Raw genomic sequence first — 23,653 nt, forward strand, 5'->3', positions numbered from 1 at the left:
GACTAGCTGGTTTTAATCCTCAATCATACCCACTATGCTGGAGACAATGTGGAAATAGTGGTTCGATATTCCATATAACAAATCACTGATTCCCAGCTTTCCAAAAATCCAGGGCTGGCCATCATGTCATTAGGAATAGAAGCAGTTCCCTCTCCTCTAAGGAACATAGTTTCTCACATTATTTTAAGTGTTAGACTGGAACTAATTAAACGCTGGAAACGCATTGAAGTTCCAACTCTTGCAGAAGTAATTAGAACCACTTACTTGCATATCTCATACGAAGTCATGTTCACTACATCTCAAGGCAATTACCGCTCAAAATACCCATGCTAGAGACCTTGAATAGACTGGTATAAATCCAACAGAGCCAAACAAGCATTCTCATTTCAAAATCTCATATAACTGGACTATAAGGCTTATCCTTTCTGCTAGGATTGAGTATAAGGTCTCTCTTCTTACCCATCAATGCATATATGGACATGCTCCACCTTATCTTAAGGAACTTCTTATGCCGGGTACACACAAGCGGACTTTTCAACATCCAAAGTCCGACGGACTGATTCCGTCAGACTATTCGATCGTGTGTGGGCTGCAACGGACTTTTGATTCGCAAAAGTCTGACGGACTTTAGAAATGGAACATGCTTCAAATTTTTCCGACGGAACTCCGTCGGACCCGGTCCCTTCGAAAAATTTGCTCGTGTGTATGCTATTCCGACGGACTAAAACCGACGCTAGGGCAGCTATTGGCTACTGGCTATGAACTTCCTTATTCGAGTCCAGTCGTACGTCATCACGTTCGAATCCGTCGGAGTTTGGTGTGATTGTGTGTGGCCAAGTCCGCTCAGTCGAAAAGTCCGTCAGAACTCTGTCGGAACTCCAGCAGAACTCCGGCAGGACTCCTTCGGAAGTCTGTCGGACATAAGTCCTCTCGTGTATACGGGGCTTTAGATTGCAAAATTTACCTCGTTCCCTTTGCTCAACTAATTTGAATTGATTCCAAAAACTAGATTGAAAACAATGGGAGAAAGGGCTTTCTGTGCTGCTGCCTCACGTCTGTGGAATGCTTTGCCTGATAGTTTGAGGGTTTCTCAGTCTACTGAACATTTTAAAATGGGATTGAAGATCTTTCTTTTTAGCAAATTCTTTTGAACTATGTTATCTGTTTGTTTTTATTGTAACTATGTAGCACTTTGAGGTCTTTTGATGGAAAGTGCGTTATAAATATGTATTATTGTTATTATTACAAGTATTTAATTTTACAAATATCTAATCTTATATCCACTTCTAGTTCTAATGTCACATCCAATTTCCATGTTATTCTTGATGTTTAAGTTATCTCTAAGTTAACTCTATTGTGATCCATCACAGTAATAGAATCCTAACTAGTGTGATTTGCCGCATACTAGAAATATCACAATGTACCATTTTGCAAGATTTTATGAAATAGCCTTGCTGGCTCCAAACTTAGGACGCAGCGTGATTCCTATGGGGCATCTGGAGGATGGAGTATCGTAATGCTAGACCACTAAATTGTAGTAACCAATGCTACATTTCATATTAAAACAGACAGGTTACTGGTCAAGTTACAATGTTTCCAATCTAAGTATGCAATGATGTTACATTAGCCTATCCATGTTTTTCTGTTCTGTATTAAGAAGATGTATATACACTCGATTTGCAGTGCATTGTTCACTTATGCAACATTGCTTTTAATTTTCGTTATAAATGAAAACATTTCAATAAAAAAAAATGGGGAATAAAATAAAAAAATGAGCATGGAGACTGGGCGTGGCTAGCCACCTGATCAACAGGGCAATACTGGTCGGATTTTACAGCTGCAATCCAATCTCCATTATGCATAACTGTCATAGAATGGCACAAGTGTACCTATTACACAGCAGGCAACAAGATAAAAAGTATATAAAATAGATTAAAGGAAAATGGGCATGAAATCCTTACAAATTATAAAAATTTCATCCGATCCGAGTGAATGGCTGCATACTAACGCATCTAGGATAGTATTTTATAATAAATTAAAAAAAAAATTGATTAACAACTATATAAAAGGTGACATCAAATAAAATAACCTATTATAATCACTACATGAATAATTATACTAAAAATAAAAATTATAAATTCATCAAGATACACACCAGGTGATAATTCCTATCAGCATATCTAAAGGGCAATGGATATATACACAGATGGTAAAAAAAAAAATGGAGATAGGAGGGGAGGAAAAAGTAAAAAATGAAAATTAGGGAGGGAAAGAGGAGAAATACTGTTAAGCTGCAAATTGATCATTCTAGGCATCATAGAATTCTGTTAACATTTATTTCCTCATTCAAACCCTCAGTCGCCAGAGAATTCAAGGTAAAAATTCAGTAGATTTCCCTATGGCATGACCTCTGGAATCTTTTGATAGATGACCCTTGGTAAAACCAGAAGTAGCTTCGGGTCCTGTAAAAGAGTACCCCAGTGGCGTCTAATGATTCCATCATTTTGTGTTGATTGTGATACTGGGTAATGAACTTGATCTCTGACCTAGTAACAGAAGTTGTTGGCTTGCCTTGATTGGTGATGGGGGCTTGACACTCAAAAAAAGGCTCTTTGAACTATGTCAGTATCATATCCCTTGTCCATAAATGTATTTATTAAGAGTTGTTCTTGTGCATTGTAGTCACTATCTAGTGTGCAATTCTTTCTCAGATGATGGCAGCTCGTAAAATGCAGATACAAATTACCTAAAACGAGGGGGGGGGGGGGGGGTATGTGACAGGATGGTGACCTATCACACTGTGAGAATGGTTAAGTGTTACACAAGATTTTAATCAAGGCAGGTAGCTTGTATCATATGTAGAAAAATGTCAGTTTCCTCAGAGACTGGTAAAACCTGATCTGGGTTAGACATGTGCACTGCCGAAAAATGTGTTTGTTTTCATTTTATTCTGTTTTTTTTTTGTTTGTTTTTTGAGTCATACATTATAATCGCAATTTGTAAATCTGTAAATTCATAAATTCAAAAATTCATAAATTCAAAAAATCATAAACTCAAAAATTCGAAAATAAGAAAATCAGAAAGAAGTTCAGAAAATTTGAAAGCATAACTAACTAATATTTACTAACTATTAAATTGTAGATATTGTAATTTCCTTTCAAATTTGGCTGTTAGTGAACATAACAAATGAATCCGAAGTTACAAATTATCCAAAATAATGGATGTCGTATCTAAACAATTGGAACGGAACAAATTAATAATAAATAATAATACATTTTTATACATACATAATTCGTGACATCCCATTCATTTAGATACAGCATTAATTATTTCAGATAATTTGTATTTGTTACATTCACTAACAGCCAAATTTTAAAGGAAATTACCTATAATTTAATAATTAATAATAGTTACATAGTTATATAGTTAGTCAGGTCGAAAAAAGACACAAGTCCATCCAGGTCAACCAAAAAAATAAAATACATTCCCATATACACAAATCTTCATCCACAGTTGATCCAGAGGAAGGCAAAAAACTCCAGCAAAGCATGCTCCAATTTGCTACAGCAGGGAAAAAAAATCCTTCCTGAACCCACGAGAGGCAATCAGATATTCCCTGAATCAGCTTTACCTATAAATGTCAGTACCCAGTTATATTATGTTTATTTAGAAAAGAATCCAGGCATTTTTAAAGCAATCTACTGAGCTTGCGGGAACCACCTCTGGAGAGAGTCTATTCCACATTTTCACAGCTGTTACTGTGAAGAAACCTTGCCGTATTTGGAAATGAAATCTTTTTTCCTCCTAGACTTAAAGAGTGCCCCCTTGTCCTCTGTGATGATCTTAAAGTGAATAAATCAACACCAAGTTAGTTAAAATAATTATTAATTATTTCCGATTTTCTAATTTTCAGGTTTTCAGATCTTTGAATTTTGAATTTTCAAATTTATGAATTTTTGAATTTCCAAATTCGTTAATATTCAAATTTGCGAATATTCTGAAAAATGTGTCAAAAGAGTTTTCGTTAATTTGGATATTTCTAAATTAACAAATTTGTTGAAACTCATTAAAAAAAACTAATTTCGATCAAAACGAATTGCACATGTCTATATGGGTCCTGGAGCCCGGAGACTTTGTAGAGATTTGTAAGGGATGAATGCTTCAGTAGTGTATTTTTACTATATTTTGTGGAGCTTTAAAGAGGAGTTACAATACACAAGGAGAAACAAACATGATAGCATAGTGTGACATAAAGGCCAGGTTGCACATTGACTATATCAAGAAAGAAAAAAGTGGAATCACATATAAACATTTCCACCTACACGCACAATATACAATGCATAGGGGTTAATTTACTAAATGCAAACAGACTGTGCACTTTGCAAGTGCAGATCCTTTAGAGCTTAGTCAGTGAGGTAAAGATTCACTTTGAAAAGAATACCTAATCACATGGAAGGAAAAATTTAAAAACAGGATTTGTGCATGCACATGATTGGATGATGGAAGTCAGCAGAGCTTCTCGTCTTTACTAAACTCTGGAACAATACATATATATATATATATATATATATATATATATATATATATATATATATATATATATATACACACAGTAGGACATAACAATCTGGAGTGCAAATAGATTAGAAAAAAAAAAAACTCCTAATGCACAGTATAAGGCACAACATGGATATCCAGGTTTTGCTGACATCCAGCACACTGATGCATCTCTGTGCAAGAGAGGTGCCAAAGTTTCAGGGCTCTACCCTCCCCAACAATCTGCGAGGCTACATAGGAGAACCAATGGTTTGCATGTCTACACAGTACAGGTGAATCCTGTGGTAACACAGACAGAGGCTCAAGACTTGAGAACCAAAACTGCAGCACTGCAAGAATAAGCCAGGAGGGTAAATTAGGTTTTAGTGTTCTTCTGTAGCATCTGAAAATGAATGCTGAAAACCCCTATGGTCTTTCATTGTCTAAGCATTGTGAATAACGATAATCTGAATGTGTGTGGGACTGGTTCTATCAGGGTATGGGGGAACATTAGATACATTCTGATACCCCTAGAGCAGAAACAACAAAATCACTAATAGTCATTTTCTGTACTATTGGGATAGAGATTATAAAACAAATGGTATGGGGTGCTGGTCACTGATCTGGGGGGGGGGAATGTGCTATTTACATTTTTTTTTACATTAATTCAGCCTTAAACAGGCCTCAAAAAGGCATCAGAAGTCAAATTGAGAACATGTACAAAAATAAATAAATAAATGAATAATACTATAAAAAAAAAAAAAGTTAAAGCTCCCTACGCACACTGACAATTTTGCTGATATGAGACCACCCTTTTATAGGAGGGGTGGTGGGTTATGCCTTCCTTTAAATTAGTGGCTCTTGTGGCTCATCTGACCTGGGGTATGAGCTATGAAATGCATTATTATTGTTCGTTATTATGCTTTATTTCTCCAAATTCTATTTTATAGAGGCAGACCTGCAAATTTATGATGAAATGTTTGCTGTTTTAACATCACAAATCTCTGAGATACACCAAAGAACCTATGGTAGCAGTGAATCCAAATCTCCCGCCTAATGTCTAGTAAAGGCAAGCACAGTGCATGGGATTTTGATGGCTACTGTCTGATGGGGGCTCTTAATTAAAGTTGAATCAACAATTCAAAGTTTGAATCCTAAGAGACCAGTTGCTCTATAGTACATGGCATCTAAGCAGTGCATTTTTATTTGGCTGGAAGTTTTAACATAACTTAACATTTTGCGTTTCTGTTCATGCACATTTTGTTTTTAGGTTGAAGTAATAGTTATCTACTGTGCTGTTTTAATACCTGTCAATAAGGCTAATGATTAGAACTAAAAGAAATGTGTTGCTTTCATGTTTGTGGAATTGTCTACCTTGCCATCAATAAATGTAATTGTAGTGCAACCCCTGACCACAAAAAACATGTGATTTTTTCTATGTTGACATTTGGAACCATATGGATGGTGGTATAATAATCACTAGTTATTTAATTTAAAACATAAATAATGAATAATAGAGATGAATTCCAGCCCTGCCATCATATTTTATATTATGTTAACGCATCAAACATTTCTTCGAGTCACTTGCATCTTTTACAGTCTAAGGGACCCATAATCATTAACCAAATGACTGACTTACTTTACAGAACTTTTTGTTGAATCAGGATCCTGAGCAGATACATGGCCAATTATGCTGCCTTCTTTCACATCTTCATTTACTTCAAACACATAAAAGGGTCTGTTAAAAATGGGAGCTTCATCGACATCATGCAGTGTAATTTTCACAATAGCTGTATCCTTGAATGACCTAAGGTGTGAAAATCTTGGATCCTCAAATGTATTAGCTGCCTCAACCTCAAATGTGTGCATTCCATGACTTTCAAAATCCAGCAGCTGTAGAAAAAAAATTAAAAGGTTCATGAAAAAATGCATAGTTTATCATTAAAAATATACAGTATATCTGCATTGTTAACATTAAAAGTAATTAACATTTTTGAGAATCAATGAAATGGTCAGTTTACCTATATTGCATATTTGAGTATGAGTGGATGTTGGGCAGGGTGAGTCACTCACTAACTTGTAATGAAAAGACCCCAATGATTAGATGTTACCAGCAGTAATTAAAAGATAAAAAATATAATAAATGCACATCTTTTTGCAGGTAAAAAAATGTGCATTTATTACAACTTTGCATTACATCCTGTAAAGCATTGAACCTACGATCAGTAGTTCACAGGTACAATGTCAGGATCCGGCAGAACCTCAGTACACACTGCGATATGGGCAGCTACTGAATGGCAGGAAGAATCAATGAACTACAAAGATGCTAACCAGTGCCCTTGCAGCTCATTGAAAACTATAAGCTATCAGCCGTAATGGCTGACAATACTTGTTGTCTACTCATTCTCATTATAAAAGAGCATAAGGAAGATGATTACTGCATGCCTATGGGACCTCATTTCTGTCAACCAGACCACTGTAAGAAACAATTAAAAAAAATGTTTTAAATTCTGAAGGGAACTTTAAAAATACTCAAGAAAGGAAGACTTATGAACTATTAATGATAATTCTTTTTTACACAATAGATAATGGACTAAATATAGGTCTTGGTTTTCTAAATCACTATCCAACAGATTTATGACAATTCTCACCCCTGTTACTGTTATCCAATACCACCCCCCACTCCCTAGCCCACTATTTTCTTTATTTTATCTATCCCCATTTTATTTACCAATGCTGTGTATACAGTACATGTGTGTTTTCAGACATTTTCATACTTTACATTTTGTTAACATTTTGTGTATTCATACTGCTTGGACAGAGAAAAAGGGAACACTCCACAAAATGTAAAATGCACATAAAAATATATTATACATTTTTGCTGCAAATGCACCAATGCTGCTACAATGACCTAAAACCAAATATAATGCAATGCATCAATTATAAGCAATTTTTTTGGTAACTATACACAATAATGCAATATATAATACCAAATTATTAAAAAAATATAATGTATACAATATTTGTATGTAACGGCAATATAATTGATTTTCTTAAAGAGAATGTTCACTTTGCAAATTGAATGTTCACCTAGATTGATTATTAAGTTAAACCTATTCTCTTTGATTTCAATTGCACAAGTTTGGTTATTCAAAGTGGACAGAACAGAACTCCCTAATTCAATAAGCCAAATGGAGATTAAGTTTGCCAAGTAGAGATGGGTCTAATGCTCGAGTAGAACATAAGTTTGACTCGAACATCGGGTGTTCGTTTGTTCATAGAATAAAGAAACATATATGGGGCATTTGCGGGACATTTGCACACCAATGAGAGCCCCATAATGCACTGTGAGATTGCAGTGCATTGATGGCTGCTGATTGGAGAAAGTATGCACCTAACCTGTATGCTTTGGCCAATCACAGTGTGATGTACAGTGAGAGCTAGTCATAGCTCAGGGGCTAAGTCCACGCCCCACACTATATAAGGCTGCTTCCAATGGCGGCCATGCATAGTGTGCATTAATGGAGAGAGAGATTAGGCAGCTTAGTTAGTGGATTGAGCGTGCAGTTAATGTAGTGTATATAATGCAGAGCAGCGGATATAGTACCGTGAATGTAGTGTATATACTGCAGTGCAGAGTATATAACACAGTGCAGTGCAAAGTATATAACACAGTGCAGTGCAGATTATATATAGTGCAGTGTAGTGCAGAGTATATAACACTATAATACTGTGTAGTGCAGAGTATATAATACAGTACATAGTATATAATACAGTGCAGTGCAGAGTATATAGTGCAATGAGGAGCATATAATACAGTGTATTGAAGTGGTTAAGGGGAACCCTATGATATAATTAAGAAAAAAACAGCATGGCCCCCACCACCCCCCCCCCCCCAAATCCATATGGATCTGGTAAAGATTTTAAGGGGAACTCCATGCAAAAAATAAAAAAAATAAAATGGGGTCCCCCCAAATTCCATATTAGACCCTTATCCGAGCATGCAGACTGGCAGGTCAGGAAAGGGAGGAGGAGCAAGCACATGGGGAGGGTGCTTTGGGGTGCCCCCCAAAGAACCTTGTCCCCATTTTTACAGGCACAAGGGCCTCTTCCTGACAACCCTAGGCTGTGGTTGTTGGGGGCTGCGGGTGGGGGGCTTATCGTAGCTTGGAAGCCTCCTTTAACCACTTCCCGCCCAAAGACGTCTTTGACTTTCAGTGGGAATATCTGAATGATGCCTGCAGCTACAGGCATCATTTAGATATCCTTGTTTTTAGCTGGCGATTCTGTGCACCATAAAAATGATCATAACGGTGGTTCCACTGCTTGATCATACTTACAGGTGACGGGAAGGGACATCCCCATCCCACCGCCATCTAGTGCTTCTCTGGGCTCTCCCGTGCTATCGGGGCCCCCGAAGAAAGAATCAGCCACCACCGGATGATGACCATAGAGATTTCTGGTGACCAGATGGTCACCAGTCATCGCTATGACCGTTGAATGCCCGGGCTCAGCGTTATGACATTACATCCAGGCTGCTGATTTAAAGAAAGCCACGATTGTGGCTAGTAAGCATGAGATCATGGATTTTTTTTCCTGATCTCATGCTTTCCAGCCTGAAGGAGAGATGTGGGGTCTTATTGACCCCGCATCTCTCCATAAAGAAGACCTGTCACAAACAATTACTATTACAAGGGATGTTTACATTCCTTATAATAGGAATAAGGGTGATCAAAAAAAAATTGTAAAAGAAAGTGTAAAAATAAAAAAGTTAAATAAAAATAAAAACAAATTTAAAATGCTTCTGTCCCCGGTAGCTCGAGCTCAGAAGCAAATGCACACGCAAGTCCCCCTCAGATATGTAAATGCTGTTCAAACCACACATGTGAGGTATCGCCGCGTGCATTAGAGTGTGAGCAACAATTCTAGCTGCGTGCGTTAGAGTGTGAGCAACAGTTCTAGCACTAGACCCCCTCTGTAACTCTAAACATGTAACCTGTAAAAACGTTTAAATCCTCATCTATGGAGATTTTTAAATACCAAAGTTTGGCGTCATTCCATGAGTGTGCACAATTTTAAAGCGTGACATGTTGGGTATCTATTTAATCAGCATAACATCATCTTTCACATATATAAAAAAAATTGGACTAACTTTACTGTTTTGTTATTTTTTAAAGCATGACCTTAAGGGCCTGGTATAGATTTTGGGGGAACATCCACGCAATTTTTTTTTAAATTTTGGTTTGGGGTTCCCCTTAATATTCATTTTGCTGTGGTATTGTTCTACACAAGTGGAAAACGATGCCAATTTACAGGCATACTATAGACAGCCCCCACGATATTTAAAGGAATATTTTGTTTTTATTGTTTCACTTTAAGTATTATTAAAATCACTGCTCCCAAAATGTTTTTAAAATGTTTTTTTGCATTGATATATGTCTCCTGGGGCAAGACCCAGGTCCCCAAACACTTTTTATGACAATAACTTGCATATAAGCCTTTAAAATGAACACATCACTTGTAGACTTTTTATGTTCATTTATTTAGGACAACTTTATAAAGCTATAGTGTATTGGAACTGTGCTGATATCTCACAGAAAAGTTGCTGCTTGTACCATTTGTTTATTTTTTTGCTATATATAGCACATTTTTTCTTCTTCCTTTTATTAAGGAAGATAACATTGTTTAAAATTTCAGTTCAGCACTCAGGATATTACAAGGAAAAAAGATTTCTAGCAGGAGCAAAATGGTTTCTTCAGTATCTGTAGAAAATATACTTAGACCAGAAAAAAATATATATATCTATATCTATCTATATCTATATCTATTTATCTATCTATCTCTCTATCTATCTATCTATCTATCTATCTATCTATCTATCTATCTATCTATCTATCTATATATATATATATATATATATATATATATATATATATATATATATATATATATAGATAAATATATCTATATCTATATCTTATTATTCCAGACATTGCATAATGGCTGGTGAGCTGTAATATACTTAATTACATTTTTGTTCTTAGGTTATGATATGGTGGTAAGTGGTAAACGTGAGCTTGCCATCTATTCTGAAAGCAGTAGTGTTGATTTACTAAAACTAGAGGGTGTAAAATCACCAATCAGCTTCCAGGTCTTAATTGAACAAGCTGAAGTTAAAAAGCTATTTGGCTACTATGCACAGCTGCACCAGATTTTGCACTCTCCAGTTTTAGTAAATTAACCCCATTGTGTATTATTCTTTAGGGCCCTTTCACATTGCTCTCTAGCAAAATTGAGGTAAAAACGCATGTGCTTATTTTCCCCAATTTTGATCTGTTTCATATGCATTTCCTGTGCATTCCTAGTATGTTTTTGTGTTGGCTGCACCTGTGAAAATGGAGATGTGACTCAAAAATTCAGCAAAAACACAATGGGAAGCTGCAATTTTCGTGCAGTTTTCAAAATCGTACCACAGATGCAGCATGCAGAACTTTTAAAAACACATTGCATTCACAGTGCAGTATTGTGAAAAGTCCCATGTGATTTAAAGGGAAATTATTTTTGCTTTTTTCTTACAAGGTAAAAATTTAGGAAAAATGTATCAGTGTGGAAGGAGGTCTCAAGCCGCATACACACGGGCGGACTGTATGGCCAACTTAGTCCGTCGAAACACATTTCAGCGGACAGTCCGCTCGTGTGTGGGCTTCAGCGGACTTTTTCAGCGTGCAGTCTGGCGTACTAAGTATTTCGGAATTTCCGTAATACTGTCCGTCATACTTTGGTTTCAGCGGACAATCCGCTCGTCAGTAGGCTAGTTCGACGGACTAAGAATGGCGCATGCTCAGAAAGGATTTACACGGCGAAAGGTTGCATTGCTGTGTATTGGACTTCCTATTTCTAGTCCCGTCGTACGTGCTGTACACGTCATCGCGCAAGCTTTCGATGGACTGTTTGTGCATCCGTGTGTGGTCAAGTCCGTTCATTCGAAAGTATGATGGACTGTCCGTCGGATTGTATGACGGACTAAGTAGGCCATACAATCCGCCCGTGTGTACGCGGCTTAAGGGTTTTCTAACGAATTTCTAATTTTTGGAACAATAAGAATTTGAATCGTTGAAAATTAATTGACTGATTCTATTTGAAGAACCGCTAGTTGCTAAGGAGCAGGCCAGAAATCCGGCCACTGTGTCCTTAGCAACTGATGAGTCATCAGCTGAATTTAAAAAAAAACATTGCCGAAAATAAAAAAAAATTGAAAAAATGGTGATAAAATAAAAAAAAACAACATGGTGTCCCCCAAAAATTCACACCAGACCTTTATCCAAGCATGCAGCACAGCAGGCCAGGAAAGGGGAGCCCCTCTTGAACCATACCAGGCAAGTTGCTCTCAACATGCTTTTGGTTTTTTCTTCCCCCCACCCCAAAGCCCCTTGTCCCCATGTTGATGGACAAGGGCCTCTTCCCCATAACCCTGGAAAGTGGTTGTGGGGGTTTGCAGGCAGGGGGGCTTATTGGAATCTGGAAGCCCCCTTTAAAAGGCCCCCAGATCATGCCCCCCATGTGAATGTGTATGGGTTACACAGTGCCCTACCCATTCACAAAAAAAATCACAAAAAAGTGAATAAACACAGTGCACAAGCCTATGACAATTCCTTTATTAAAAAATAAAAAATGTCCCCTGACATAGAACCATAATCAGTCACGCTGCCCACTGCACTGCTGGACGCAGAAAAAAACCCCTTTCAGTATCATTGAAGCCTCCCCACCTGTCTGCCTGCTCCTCCGTCTGACATTTCTTAAATAGCAGCATGTTGGGTCGGTGATGTCACAAGGGGGTGGGGTCACACACTGATGTCATTGGATGGCTCTGCCCCTTAGCCATTTAAAAATTCTTAGACAGAGGCTCAGGCAGTCAGTGGGGAGGCTCAGGCAGTCAGTGGGGAGCCTTCAACAAGACCAAAGGTTTTTTTTCCAGTCCGGTCGTGGTGGAGAGTGGCAAGATTGATGATGAATCTACATTGGCGGACATTGTTTTTTAACTTTTTTTTATAAAGGAATTGTCAAAACCCTGTGTACTGTGTTTAAGTGAATGTAAGCTCTCACATATATGCAGTGAAGTGAACAGCCTCAGATGATACACAGGGATGAAACAAATCTTCCTACATACGTTTTACAATGTACAGTATATCTGCTGTATTCAGGTTTTCTATATTCTTTAGAAAGTTCAGATCGTGCTAGGTTTTCTCTTCCTGATCAGCACTGCAGTGAAGCCTGGGCATACAGCCAATACAGCTGATTGGAGGAAAGGCACACACCCCTTCTCCTCTTACTGTAGGTAGAGACTTTCAGAGCTGTTTGTTGAATCATTCAGCTCTGTGCTAATCTATTTATAGCAAACTCAGGCTGCTTTTATCTCAGTTGATGCAGAACTTGTCAGAAGTTATCAGGCTAATAACAAAAGAATGGAGCAGGAGACAGCTACAGGACATATGGCTTTGAAGCGAGATAATAATATATATAATAGATATACGTTTCCAGCTCAAATTTCATGAATTGGTTTTACATCCACTTTTATTCACTTTTTACCCTTTATTGGTGAATGGGTAGGTATGTACCCCATTCTCATTCACATGGGGGGGGTTTTGGGCCTCCTTGTTAAAGGGGATTCCAGATTCTGAAAAGCCCCTGCCTGCAGACCCCCACAACCACCACCCAGGTTTGTGGGAAAGAGGCCCTTTGTCAGGGAAATGGCCAAAGAACAGACAATCTTACCAACACCCATCATGGCAGCATCCGGCGCGCTCCCGTGCATATTGGCATTTGCAGATGAGCAACAACCCTAACAGACATACACAGATTCACTAAAACGATAACGGGTATACGCAGATACGGCACCTCCTGGCCTATATATACCTGCTGCTGAGGCCTGTGCATTGTTGGATTATCGTCAGCTTCTCTGTGTTTCTGTGCTCCTGTGTGTGATCTTTGACCTCCCATTACTGACTGCTTGCTTAACCTGTTATCCTGATCCGCTGGTTTGACCTCTGGCTTGTACTATTGACCCTGCTCTTGTCTGCTCCACTGAGTTTGATCTCGGCTTGGCTCACAGACTCTGCTGCAACCTGTCTTACCGTGTATGACTCCGACTTGTTCCATTTCTGCTACCTGAATCTCACATTGACTGTTTTACCATGCATGACCCCAGCCTGATTCCTGATTCTGTTTCTGGATTGTCCATCTGCCAAGTTCACCTGTTACTCCACAAGTATACCTTCATTACAGTGCATCTTGCTTGTTTCAGCAGCCTTCCGGTGATCAGCACATCAAACTACAGCAACTGGCAAACCATGCTTCTTTGGGCAGCCGCAAATAGCAGCTCACTCAGCACCTCGGCCTCACACCTGATGCGTGACATCCTTGTCCTCATCAACATGGGCACCCCCCATGTTAAGGGCATGTAGACTGTTATGGTTCAGGAGGGGGGCGCTCTCTCCATCCCCCCTTTCCTTTCCTACCAGGCTGCATGCTTGGATAAGGGTCTGATATGGATCTTGGGGGGCAGCCCAAGCCATTTAAAAAAAAAGGTGTTTTCCTTAAAAATCCATACCGGCCCTTTGGGATGGGGTGACCCCCATGCTGTTTTTTCACAGTTTTCTTATTGTCAGCATTTTTATTTACATTCAGCAGCACAGTGGTGTAGTAGTTAGCACTCTCGCCTAGCAGTAAAAAGGGTTGCTGATTCAAATTCCAACCACAACACTACCTGCCTGGAGTTTGCATGTTCTCCCTGTGCCTGTGTGGGTTTCTTCCGGGTACTCCGGTTTCCTCCCACACTCCAAAGACATGTGGGTAATTTAATTGGCTTCTGTCCAAAATTAGCCCTAGTAAATGAATGGGGACCTTGGATTTTGGGCTCCTTGAGGGTGTAGGGACCAATGTGAGTGTGCAATGTATAATGTACAGGGATAGGGACAATTGTAGACACTCACTCAGGTTGAACTGGATGGACTGGTGTCTTTATTCAACTTTAATAACTATGTAACCATCTATTCTTACATTCAGCTGTCAGCGGGGAACCCTGCTGAAAGCTGATGAGCCATCGTTTTTTAGGACGCCAGCTCCTAACAACAGATGCACAAACAGACCGTTTGTCTGTTGACATTTATTTAGGTCTGCTGACATTTTTTAAACTGAAGAAAAATAGGGCTTCCTTCTGTTTTCAAAAACTGGATGTCAGTGGATGTCAACGGATGATCATCTGCTGACATCCCCTTGCTCATAGGAATACACAGGTGTACATTTTTCCTTCATCAAGGGATAACAGAGAGACAGATGGAATGCCCATGTGAAAGGACCTTTATTCCATGTACACATGAGCTGTGTACTCTGAAGGTTTCTCTGACAGAATTCCGATGGAATTCCACTCAAGCTGTCTTGCATACACACAGTCACACCAAAGTCTGACCGTCAAGAACATGGTGATGTACAACACGTATGATGGGACTAGAAAAAGGAAGTTCAATAGCCAATAGCTTCCGTCTCCTACTTGCTTCAGAGCATGCATAGTTTTTAGCACCTCGGAACAGCATACAGTCGAGTGGTATTCCCGGAATTTTTTTTTTAGAACATGTTCTCTTTCTAGGTCTGTCAGAATTTTCGACATAAAGAGTCAGATGGGGCATACACATGATCAGAATATACGATGAAAAGCTCCTGTCTGACTTTTTCTGTTTACACAGCATTACAAGTAGTGGACCAAAGTGGCAAACAGAAGCAGTGCACTGCTAATATACACCACCACGAAAGTTGGTACAGATAAAAGGTTAATTGATTTACTGCAAATACATCATTTAGGAAGGAAAACAGGGGTGCAATGCAGCAAAAGCATTTTTAAAACATGTTCATTTTGGAAATCATTGATTTTACATGTCAAATACAACTTTGAAACAACCTTTATACAGAGGTCATAAACAAATGTAAACAGAATACTCCAAAAATGTGGTCAGACAGCATCAAAGCAATCTCTTTTATCCATTCAAATATATCCAAAAGTATTGTGTAAATTATTAAATAATAACAGTCTGGCATGACCTTTTTAACTGTTATGATTCCATCCTGTGTTTTCTTGTCTGTGATGATCTCAAAGTAGTCTTTGGCATCTCTATCAATAACTGTGTATTTGATTTCTGCATTTTTACCCACATCATCGTCATTGGCTTTTATTCTTCCAATTGCTGTTCCTACAGCAGCAGATTCCAGTGACATAAACTGGTAAATGCCTAAAATTGAACAAAATCAATTTTTTAATGAAAAATTACATAACAACAATAACAAATGTACAGCCACAATCAATATTTGTTTCTTCTAATATAAAATAATCATTAACACAATTTTTACTTCTAGAGGGCTAATAGTATGACGCTGTAAACACTGCAAGCCTACAACAATAATTTTGTTTTTAAATACATCTTTTGCTTTCTTTAAATGTCTCAGTTGTGTTTTTGCAAGCAAAATGTAACAAATAGGGATGGACCGAACACCCCAACCCCCCCCCCCCGTTTGGTTCGCACCAGAACATGCGAACAGGCAAAAAATTTGTTCAAACACACAAACACCATTAAAGTCTGTGGGACACGAACATGAAAAATCAAAAGGGCTAATTTGAAAGGCTTATATGCAGGGTATTTTCCAGGGGACAAAAAAAAAGTTTTTAAAATGGCAGTTTTTTCGGGAGCAGTGATTTTAATAATGCTTAACGTGAAACAATAAAAGTATTCCTTTAAATTTTGTACCTGGGGGGTGTCTATAGTATACCTGCAAAATGACACATGTTTCCCATGTTTAGACCAGTCTGACAGCAAAATGAAATTTCTAAGGAAAAAAAGTCATTTAAAACTACTGGCGGCTATAATGAATTGCCGGTCCGGCAATACACATAAAATGTAATTGATAAAAACAGCATGGGATTTCCCCACAGAACCCCAAACCAAAATTTAAAAAAAAAATGCAGGGGGTCCCCCCAAATTCCATACCAGGCCCTTCAGGTCTGGTATGGATATTAAGGGGAACTCTGCGCCAAAATGTAAAAAATAATGGCGTGGAGTTCCCCAAAAATCCATACCAGACCCTTATATGAGCACGCAACCTGCCAGGCTGCAGGAAAAGAGAGAGCGCCCCCCTCCTGAACCATACCAGGCCACATGACCTCAACATTGGGAGGGTGCTTTGGGGTAGCGGCCCCCCAAAGCATCTTGTCCCCATGTTGATGGGGAGAAGGGCCTCATCCCAACGACCCTTGCGCGGTGGTTGTGGGGGTCTGCGGGTGGGGGGCTTATCGGAATCTGGAAGCCCCCTTTAACAAGGAGATCCCCAGATCCTGGCCCCCCGTGTGAAATGGTAACGGGGTAGAAATGTACCCCTACCATTTCACAAAAAATTTGTGAAAATAGTAAAAAAAAAGACAATACACGCCTTGGGACAAGTCCTTTATTTTTTTAAAGAAATAAAACAGTCCCACAAAGTCTTCTTCTCAGGCTCTGATGGACCGAAAAATAAAAAATAAAAAAGCCGCCTACGATCTGCCCCCATGGGAGAACCCCGCCGTAATGATGGGCCTCTCAGGGGACAGTTCTTTTGTAATTGAGGGCGGGGCCACACTTTGACATCACTGGGTGACCCAGCCCCCCTCTGACACACTGGGACATCCCTATGGCTTTCCCGTAGCATCAGAGGGGGCAGGGCCACCCAGTTACGTAATTTGCAATTAATTTGCACATCTAAAGAGTGACATTTTTGCCCATTCTTCTTCGAACAATAGCTCAAGCTCTGTCAGATTGGATGGAAAGTGTCTGTGAACAGCAATTTTCAAGTCTTGATACAGATTCTCAATTGGATTTAGGTCTGGACCATTTTAACATATGAATATGCTTTAATCTAAACCATTCTACTGTAGCTCTGGCTGTATGTTTAGGGTCATGGTCCCACTGGAAGAGGAAGGAGGGCTTCACAAAACAGCTATATTTATACTGAGATTAAATTACACACAGGTGGACTCTATTTACTGTGCAAACCGGATACACACCTCAAAAATACGCCAACTTAGTGTATCATCACAGCGCTAAACACACCCCTCCCCCAGCTGCTACTTAAATATATGAGTACATAAACCAGAAGGTAAAATAAAGAAATAAAAACAAATCGCCACATAAACCACCTTGTAGCGCTTAACTTATACCACAATAAATACAACAAAAATTATTAACATTGATTGCAATACTGTGTTTACCCCAAATCTATATAGATTCACACGTGCAAAATCATGAATAGTGATAAACTATAATGCAATACAGTACAGGTGTGAAAAATTAATAAGAAAATATATCTGAAATTTTTTTTTTTATATATATATATAGTCCATAAGAAGAAATCCAAAATGAAGAAAACTTTTTCTTATGTGAAAATTCAGTGTCCATATAGCAAAAGCCTTCACCACACCCTTGGTGTTCGTGACCCCCCTCGTTAGGAGCACTCACCAGCTGTAGTGCTCAGCACTCTCGTGTTGAGCCAGAAAAGCGTTTTAAGGTCTTTTTAATGATGTTGGCAAATATCCAGCAATCGCTTGCAGTATGATTCCCTTCAGATATCACTAGAATTTCCTCTCAAAATACAGTCAGTTGGGTAGGCGGCTCCGGGTTGGTAGACAGCAGTATGTAGATGAGCAGCAGTCCAAGGGCAGCAGATCGAGGAGAGTCAAAGCTTCCAGCAGGTTGCAGCCCTCCCCACACTGCACGCTGTGTCCCTTCCAGAAGGCGACGACAGCGGCGACAGAAGACCGGGCCACCGCCTGTAAAAGAGCTAGAAGAAGGCGCAGTGGCCCGGCAAGAAGAACCGAAGAGGGGGACAAGACCCCCGAAGTCGGAAGAAGAGGGCGGCGGCGAGAAAGAAAGCCGGGCTCCTCCGCTAGCAAAAGAGCTAGAAGAAGATAGCGGAGGAGTCCGGCGAGAAGACCCCCGAAGACAAAGGAAGACCCCCAGAGCTGTGCAATAAACTATTTTAACCCTTGTGTGTTTGTTTTTTTTTTACTTTTTTTTACTGGTGAATGGGTAGGGGTACATTGTACCCCATACTCATTCACATAGGGTGGGGGGCCGGTATCCGGGGGCCCCCTTATTAAAGGAGGCTCCCGGATTCCGATAAGCCCCCCGCCCACAGACCGCGACAACCAACGGCCAGGGTTGTCGGGAAGAGGCCCTTGTCCTCAACAACATGGGGACAAGGTGCTTTGGGGTGGGGGGGCACGTGGGCCCCCCTTCCCCAAGGCACCCCCCCATGTTGAGGGCACACGGCCTGGTACGGCTCAGGAGGGGGCGCTCGCTCGTCCCCCCCTTTCCTGGCTGGCCGGGTAGCATGCTCGGACAAGGGTCTGATGTGGACCTGGGGGGGACCCCCAGGCCGATTTTTTCGGCGTTGGGGTTCCCCTTTAAGTCCATAACAGGTGGTGGGGCCAGCGACGTCTCCTTCGCGGGCCCTGCCTACCTGGAGACGCGCTCAAAATGAGCGGACTTTCCTCCACGTGTGTGGGCGAGTCCGTTCATTTCAAAAGTACAGCTGATAGCCTGGCAGACTTAGTTCGCCGTATTAGTCCGCTGAAAAAGTACCGTGTGTGAGCAAGTAGCCCGTTCGGAAAGTCCAGCGGGAAGTCCGCCGGATAGTCCGCTACGTGTGTACGCAGCATAAGTGGCATAGAATAAGCATACAGCAAGTAAAGTCAATTAAAGTTAGTAGTCATGATCTCTTTACTTGTTTTGCAGTAGGGATTTAGCAATTTGAAGTCACTGGTTCATCTTGACAGCCAAGCAGAATTTTTAGGTAGTAACAGCAGCTTGCATACCTACATTTTCTCAGTTTAGGTTTATATTCAATTATTAAAGGGTAACTTCACTTTTGTGGGGGGGAAAAAGCAAAAAAACTAAAAAAAACAAACAAAGCAAACAAAGAAAAAATAATATAGCTTATACAATCACAACACAAGTCATATTGTAATTGAATGCTTTTAAAAATTACCTTTCCATTTCAATCTACAGCTCTGTAATTTTCAGCAAAATGCAATATGGCTACCTGGAGTTATTCAGTGCACAGCATGTGTACAGAATGCCCCCCAAAAACATATTTTCCTGTTTCTGTGATTAGCTTACTGATTTTTCCCAGAAATCGACGCTAATATACAAGTAAGATTTCAACATCCCCTGCAACAAAAATTTAATTTTTGGTGAGAAATCATGCCTAAAGTGATGCAGACCCAGCAACTTTCCTCGTTAGTGATCTGTAGGTGCTGCAGCTGATTAATAATTATGAAACCACTTCCATTGGACTCACTTTCCCACATGGGCACGGGGATTTCTTCAGAATAACAAAAAGTAGCAATCTGCAACAAAGTTTGTTAAAAACCTTATATTGTACATAGATCACCCAGAGGGAAATGTTTTTTTTTTCTCAACAAAAGTGGAGTTACACTTTCATTTGAATGATGGTTGCCACTTTTATTATCACAGTGAAACCCCTGCATCATCATGTGTTTGCATCCATCAGCTATTATTCGAATTACTTTTCCATAGATGTATCCAAGAATTGAAAGCCAGCACAGGTGACAAGCCTGAGGAGCTCTTGTATATACACCACTTTCATTATGCAGAAAAGCTAGTTAATTCCATGCACATTGATTGCTTTGAGAGATTTTACGTATGTTTAAATTAGTGAACTAAGAACTGCTCTCTGTGGGTGGGCAAAAAATTGCATCATAAAAATGAATGTGTTTTCTTTTAATATATGTTTTATTGTTTTACATCATAATTAAACTAAATTAAATTTTCTCTGTAATAGATTCGGTCATAAAGAGAAGAAAAAGTTCTTATACTACATTTGTCAAAGAGCCCAGTTGTAGACTGTGAAGATTAGTTAATATAAACATCTGTATGCATGGCAGAAAAAGTGAGGAAATACTTTTGTGGTAACCAACAGTGTCAAGGAAATGTGTGTGTGTGTGTGTGCGTGTGATTGTGTGTGTGTGTATATATATATATATATATATATATATATATATATATATTATACATACTGTATATACAGTATATAAGTTATGTGCAATCACCAACAATATATGTGTTCTCACATGTCATGCATGGATATAAAGAAAAGTACAGAATTGTTCTCCACCTAACCTGAGTTTACATATGAATATATAAGTACACAAAAAATAAATAAATTGCTCAGCCAATGCACAAACATAAAGTAAATAAATCATATAACCAACTTAATATATATGCAGAGATGTGACAACAAAGTCTCTAATTTGTGATTTAAATTTGTGTAAATGTCTCAAATTCCTCCAGTGCCCCATGACAAATACACACATGCTCCACCTTCAGTGTGACAAACCTCTCACCTTAAACCATTGACCTATGGGAGATATACAGTAGGTCACCAAATGCTTTCTCCACTAAGGGTTACATGACGGTCAGCTCTCCTCTCACTCTTCAGCTCTGATCCACTTGTTTATAATCAACAGGGTATATTCCCTTTAAGGGGGGTGAAACCTCCTTCTTCAATCAGATAGTATAATGCTCAATGCTCCTTGGCGCAGTAATCTCTTAATAATCATTTATTAAAAAGTGAAAAAAAACTCACAATAACTGGCACACTCAACTGGTGCACTACAGAGACACAGCCAACAAAGTCTGGATAGACTCGCTGATTTTCCCAGAAGTCTGCATTAAGATACAAGTCAAATTCTAGGCTCCCACTACAATGTACTCTTGTGTCCCGTACACATGATCGGACTTTCTGAAAACAAAATGGTGGTATTTGTTCGAAGGATGTTGGCTCCAACTTGTCTTGCATACCCTCGGTCACACAAATGTTGGCCAACAATTATGAACGTGGGAACCTATAAGATGTACGACGAGCCGAGAAAAAGGAAGTTCAATAGCCAGTGTGGCTCCTTTTGATTGATTCCGAGCATGCGTGAACTTTTGTGTGTCGAGCTTGTGTACACATGATCGGAAATTCCGACAACAATGTTTTGTTGGCAGAAAATTTGAGAACCTACTAGCCAACATTTGTTGGCGGAAAGTCTGACAACAAATGTTCGATGGAGCATACACATGGTCAGACTTTTAGCCAACAAGCTCACATCCAACATTTGTTGTTGGAAAATCCGATCGTGTGTATGGGGCATAACACTTAAAAATGGTTCTAAAGGCATGAAGCCTCATACACACGATTGGACTTTAAACAAACTTTCCTGTGGATTTCTGTACAAAGGGCGTTGGTCATGAACTTGTTAAGCATACACACGATCAGACTTTTTCAGTCAACTTTTACCAAAACACGTGTTTTTTTCTGCTCTTTACCGCCACCTTTGGTCAACTTCTGTATTGTTGTCTGATCTTTTGCATTTGTTCTGAGCATGCGTGTTTATAAAGTGCGATGGTTTTCTGTACACACGATCGGACTTTGCTCCATCAGACTTATGTTATTGAAAAGTTTGTCTGTTCACACAGCCAACATTTGTTCGATGAAAACTGAAAAAAGTTTGTCCGATGGAGCGTACACATGGTCGGATGTTGCCTTAAAACAGCTAATTTGCATGTTTGTTGTCAAAAAGTCAGATCGTGTATATGGGCCTTAAGTTTTTTTTTTTTTAACCATATTGCATTCTCTGCATTAATCACTTGACCTCCAGAAGGTTTTATCCCCTTCATGGCCAGGACATGTTTTGCTATTCAGCACTGTTAACTGGAAATTGATTGGTTATGCAATACTCTATGCAAATTGAATCTATATTATTATTTTTTTTATATACAAATGGATCTTTCCTTTGGTGGCAATTTTAGATTTTTTGCTATATAAACATATAAAAAAAAAAAAAGAAAATGAAAAAAAAAAACAACACGTTTTTCTTAGCTTCTGTTATAGAAATTTGCAAACAAATAATCTTTCCCCATAAATTCAGGCTAAAATGTAGTTTGCTACATTTCTTTTGTAGAAATAAACCAAATCAGTATATATTATTTAGTCTGTGTGAAAGTTATACAAACTATGTTATATATATTTGAAAATTGATCAGTCCTAATGTACTGATGGCCTATTCCATTTCTTAAAAGTTTGAAAATGCTGAGGCAGTAAAAATATCCCCAAATGACCCCTGTTTGGAAAGTAGACAGTCCAATGTATTTAGAGGCATGACAAGTTTTATGAAGTTGTAATTTTTTGCCACCATTTTTTTTACAGAGTTTTTTTTCTTTTTCACAATTTTTATCACATACTGTCACCAGTGCAGTACTGCGTCATCATATGACTGGGATACTGACTGGTGACAGTATGTAAAAAATAAAATAAAAAATAAAACAATAAATACTTTTTTATTGAATGTTCTAAACATGATTTTTCTTTTTAACCTTTCTTTTGTTCTTTTTTTCCATTTTTCTTTTTTGATTGTCACCAAAGTAGTTCAATGGGATTTTTTGTGTTTATATTATTATTGCTCATAACAAAGATGATCACTGTTATAACCAATAGTTTTAACCATCACGGATGGCTTTTATTAATGACAGCTTGCTTACTATTTTGATTCTGTGTTTGGCCCAGGTACCATATGATAGCTGTGGGTCAATCACAGTATCACAATAGTAAGCAAGCTGTCATGAATGACTTCCATTTATGACAGTTTTGCTTAAATTTAATCATGTGATCTCTATAATTGGTCATAGAGTTCACATAATAACCAAGCCACTGTGAGTACAAGCACTGTGATCCACCCATCAGACCACACATTGGCTGAACTCTCCCAGACCACCTAAAGCCTCAAGCATGGGGGGGGACCAGACCCGGGTCCCTACTGTCTGATGTGTTTTGCCTGACAATCTTGAGGTTCTAAAGAAGGGCTGTTCTTCAAAAAAGTTAGTCAGCGGGACCTGGGTCTGGTCCCCCCCATGCCTGAGGCTTCAGGCAGTCTGGGAGAGTTCAGCCACGTGTGTGGTCTGATGAGCGTTTTTAACACCTCTGTGAGTAGATATTGTTTGTTTTCCATTCTCTAATAAGTATTTGTTGGATAATGCAC

General features: G+C 39.0%; 1 protein-coding gene across 2 annotated transcripts in view; it reads right to left on the bottom strand.

Annotated features, from left to right (window-relative positions):
• Positions 1 to 23,653, bottom strand: part of CDH9 (cadherin 9) — a 406,872-nt gene that overhangs the window by 61,915 nt on the left and 321,304 nt on the right. For both annotated transcript variants that reach the window (XM_077492039.1, XM_077492040.1), the window contains exons 6-7: positions 15,628 to 15,815; positions 6,176 to 6,429 (exon numbers count right to left, since the gene is read on the bottom strand). In XM_077492039.1, the coding sequence (XP_077348165.1) occupies positions 6,176 to 6,429; positions 15,628 to 15,815 (442 nt within the window). The remainder of the gene's footprint in view (positions 1 to 6,175; positions 6,430 to 15,627; positions 15,816 to 23,653) is intronic.

This window comes from Lithobates pipiens, unplaced genomic scaffold (genome assembly GCF_037356315.1).
Source record: "Lithobates pipiens isolate NorthernLeopardFrog02 unplaced genomic scaffold, aLitPip1_a1.2 Scaffold_19, whole genome shotgun sequence".
Classification (NCBI taxonomy): Eukaryota; Metazoa; Chordata; class Amphibia; order Anura; family Ranidae; genus Lithobates; species Lithobates pipiens.